The sequence below is a fragment of the Topomyia yanbarensis genome, chromosome 1, assembly GCF_030247195.1.
Source record: "Topomyia yanbarensis strain Yona2022 chromosome 1, ASM3024719v1, whole genome shotgun sequence".
Lineage (NCBI taxonomy): Eukaryota > Metazoa > Arthropoda > Insecta > Diptera > Culicidae > Topomyia > Topomyia yanbarensis.
The window spans coordinates 153,883,528-153,887,414 of record NC_080670.1 but is presented as its reverse complement, the minus strand read 5'-3'; the positions used below and the strand labels follow the sequence as shown (position 1 = coordinate 153,887,414).

Here is a 3,887-nt window from a genome sequence, read left to right as displayed (position 1 = left end):
CGAAGACCACTAAAAACCAATTTAAAAAGTTTTTAGTCCAAAGGACTTTTTTGAAAGAAGAAATTGGAAATCGAAAATTTTATTGTGATGCCTTATGATTGCAAAACACATGAATCGTCGAAATCTGATGTTGAAGCAAAAAAGGAAGATCTGAAAAAGAAAAAAAATGAAAATAAGTGGTAAAAGCTTAAAAAAGAATTGTTTTTGGGGACATTCTAGTTGCAAAAAAAAACTTCTTTGGAGTTGGAAAAACTTTTGACCATCGAATTTTTCTAACGCGCTGGGCTTGGGAGCAGAACAAATCCAAATGATGGCAGGGGTTTAGTGCTCCAACTAAATCAATGTGAAAAGATTTTTGAAAAGATTTGCACAGACCTTCGCAGGTTAAAACTAAAGTTTTGCGAAATTAAAAAAAAGTTTCAGGTGAAAATGAATATAGAGATAACTTTTGAATAGGTCCTTCAAAAAATATTCGATGTTTGCATTTTGCTTTGAGATGAGTATTTTTGACCATCGAATTATCCCAACGACTTGGGAACAGAACAAATGCAAATGATGGCAGGGATTTATGGTTTCATGCAATTTTTAGACATATTTCGACAAAAAAAAATCGATTTTCTACAACTCCCCCTTTGGATTTTTTTCGAATATTAGGTAATCAATATTCAAACGCCGAACCCCCTTAATAATGTTCAATTGAGCTAAAAAATGCATAGATTCCTTTTTTCGATGTAATAAGCATTTCATGTAAAACTTTATGCGAAAATTTAAGATGACATTGATATCTTTCCTATTAATGTACATGGTAAACATAACGGTTTGCTTGGCATTCATTTAAATATAGCTCATTTTAAATAGTATATGCTAACGTAAATTTCATGACGGTAAAACACTAAAAAGTAGGAGTACTCAAGGTTCACAATAAGAAAAGGAACCCAAGAAAAGCACATTATAAATATACGTATTCCAGGCAAAAGCTAGAAATGATGAAACATTGCACTAAAAACACAAAACATTCTAAGTCCATTAAACGTCCCCTCCTCTTCTCATTCCAGGCAAGCAAACAAGTCAAGCAAGCGGTTAAAGATGCCCAGCACCCGACCCAGCAGCCCCCCACCTCAACAACAGACGACACCCCTGACTTCAATCGTATGAAAGTATCGCTCCAGGTACCAGACGCCCTGTTCGGCAGCTCGTTCACGTTGGTTACGAACCTTTCGACACGAGTAGGCAACTTGATCATGGTACGTTTAGCAGCCATCGAGCTTTCGCTGAATTGACTAAGTGCACGGTTACTTAACAGAGGGCCTTCTCTGTGATGACTGGTGCCATCTGTTGGAAAAATGTTAAAAAAACGAATTCGATTTCTCACCACAACTTTATTTTTTTTGCAGAATACGGCTCGTCGTACAGGCGAGATTCTTTGGGTTATTCAGCCTCTAATAGGGAAGAATTTAACGATTCAGATTCCTACCACAACGACAACGACGCGACGCACCACTACAAGAACAACCACAACTACTACTGCTCGCCCTACTACTACTACTACTGCTACTACGGCTGCCGCCAGTGGGAGTAGTTCTGTGCAGACCAACGAAATAAAATAAGTGTTTTCTAGTTCCAAGAGATCTTTGAACAATTTGAAAGAATTATGAAAACAATCGGTTATTTTATGATGAGTTACGGATGTTTCGTTCCTTAAGAATGCATGGTTTCAGGTATCAAACAAAATATTTGGAAACCCATGTTTTACTATTTCTTCTTATTCTTATTTATTTTCTTAGAGTTAGTATTTTGAGACAGTTACTAGAGATTTACAGTTGAGTTCAACACAGTTCAGATTTTTATATATACATATACAATAAACAGGGGTTTGCGGGAAACTGAATTTTGATTCTGAAATTCAAATACCTGAGGTGGAAACAATGGAAATTATTACTTTAAATTGTAATTATACATCGTTCGAGTTACAGCTTCGAAATGGACCAATCCGGTAGCATTTATGTAAGCATATGATTAGTTTTGTATACCGCCTGTAATCGCAAGTCAGTCCCATGCAGATTGGGAACCCCGTAGAACATGGGACTGACTTGCGATTGCAGTATACGGAATGATTCATCTGCGACAAGCCCTCACTTGTCGCGAATGTCCAAGAATGTTCGCAAGGACACACTACATTTGCTTTCAATGTCAGCTCTTGAAACTGGATTTTCTAGTCCGCAGCTATGTACGTCCATACGTACGTACGAATAGTTTACATCCCGAGCTACAGTTGATCTGCAGGAGCCGTGATCGATGCTGCAACTTTTCTCCGTTATCAGTGCAAAGTTCTTATCAAAGTGCGTGGAAATGGTTTCACTAACCGGTTTCTGTATTATTATGATCTTGCAATTGGTGGCAAATGGCGAAATGAAACCAATCGAGACAGCACCTAAAGATGTTAGCACACACAAGGAACCCGGAATCGGAACGACTACAACGGATGGTCCGGTGAAGAGGAGCACAACAGAAGCTGTTCCGACTATCGATAGGAATCATGTTACGTTAGCCCTGCCGGATGAACTATTCTCGTCAACGGCTAATTTAACGCTACGACTGAGAGATGTGGTTGGACAGCTCATAATGGTATGGTTTGTGAAAAGGGGAGGGAATTGGGATGGATAAGTATTTAAAGCTGCTTGTCGTCATGACAGAGATAGCATGTTGTGATTTTGATTTTTTTTTTGTTCTTCTTTAGATTGTTAGTGTGAGGAAACAGAGCCTTTATTCAGAGGAAATGGGAATGTAGTGATTTTTAAACTAACTAAAAAACCGAAGAGGCTAAAGATACCATAGAAACAATAGAAACTTCTGCGACTAAAGGAAATGAAAATCTGACGACACTAGAGAGACTAAACAAATATTGAATTACCCGATCAGAAACACATAACAGAAATATTTCAAAATCATATCTCGCATTGTTACTTGTTATAAATTTCTGTTATTTTAACTACTAACGAGACCTAATTTATAACACAATATGTTACAAAAATGGTTTTCTGTTATAATCTTGTTATTTCATTCTGATCGGGTAACGAGACTGAAGAGACTAAGGAGGCAAATAAGATCAAAAAAATTGTAAAAGCAATGAAAATCATTAAGAGAATAAACCTGATTTCAAAGTCAATCGTGGGTGAAAAATCGGCCCTTGAATGAGTAAACAGAATAAATAGACTTAATACGGAAGCGAGTATAGCATAGTTGGTAAGTTGAACGCAGATCACTTGGGTTAGATTCCCAACCCCACAGAAAGAGTTAGAATTTGTTTCAATTCAATTCAAATTACTCTAAGGGTAAAATAAATAATAAATAGAAAGGATAGAGTAAGGAGAATAACAAGTTAAGTTAATATGCAGGGGAAAAACAAAATCTACAAAATGAAGGGTACGTGGTTATAACTACTATAACTATTTTTTGTTTCTGTTTGTTCACAGAGTTCCACTGCCCGCTTCGCTAAATTATTGCGTTTTGTTCAACCTCTCTTTGGAAATTCACTAGTAATCGAGATACCGAAGGATTTGCAATAAACATTTTAACTAAAACTACTTTTACAAACTTATACTATTTCCATCTTTGTACTGAATCCATGAACACCCAAAACTCGGCCGTAATACCTTTACGGTAATAAGAAAAAAATGCTCTAATAGCAAGACGTTTCATGCTAAAACGGTCCCAACAAAAAAAATCCCCAAATGGCAATACCAACACATTCAAATCTCTTCTGCATCGCACTCATGTTTTATCAATTCTTATTCAATAAATATTAACGCGTCGAATTGTCTGGAAGTGTGTAACACATCGCTTGTCATTGTATTGCGCATCGAGCAAAGCGAACATAATGATGATAG

The 3,887-nt window shown here is 36.7% G+C and overlaps 2 protein-coding genes across 2 annotated transcripts; both read left to right on the top strand.

Annotated features, from left to right (window-relative positions):
- The first annotated feature begins 796 nt into the window (after window positions 1-796).
- LOC131676021 (salivary glue protein Sgs-3-like) lies at window positions 797-1,864 on the top strand. The gene is made up of 3 exons (XM_058955146.1): window positions 797-805; window positions 1,056-1,244; window positions 1,395-1,864. Exons 1-3 carry the CDS (start codon window positions 797-799, stop codon window positions 1,605-1,607), a joined length of 411 nt encoding a protein of 136 aa, XP_058811129.1. The 3' UTR covers window positions 1,608-1,864.
- Window positions 1,865-2,291: 427 nt separating this feature from the next.
- LOC131677948 (uncharacterized) lies at window positions 2,292-3,582 on the top strand. Its single transcript, XM_058958055.1, has 2 exons — window positions 2,292-2,625; window positions 3,474-3,582. The coding sequence occupies exons 1-2, from the start codon at window positions 2,296-2,298 to the stop codon at window positions 3,564-3,566; spliced, it is 423 nt and encodes a 140-aa protein (XP_058814038.1). The 5' UTR covers window positions 2,292-2,295; the 3' UTR covers window positions 3,567-3,582.
- Window positions 3,583-3,887: the final 305 nt, after the last annotated feature.

What these genes read in the sequence shown, in the direction of transcription:
- LOC131676021 (XM_058955146.1), top strand. An exon ending in GAGTAGGCAACTTGATCATG is followed by an intron (nt 1,245 to 1,394) that starts GTACGTTTAGCA and finishes TTTTTTTTGCAG; the next exon opens with AATACGGCTCGTCGTACAGG.
- LOC131677948 (XM_058958055.1), top strand. Translation starts at nt 2,296, where the DNA reads ATGCTGCAACTTTTCTCCGTTATCAGTGCAAAGTTCTTATCAAAGTGC. An exon ending in TGGTTGGACAGCTCATAATG is followed by an intron (nt 2,626 to 3,473) that starts GTATGGTTTGTG and finishes GTTTGTTCACAG; the next exon opens with AGTTCCACTGCCCGCTTCGC.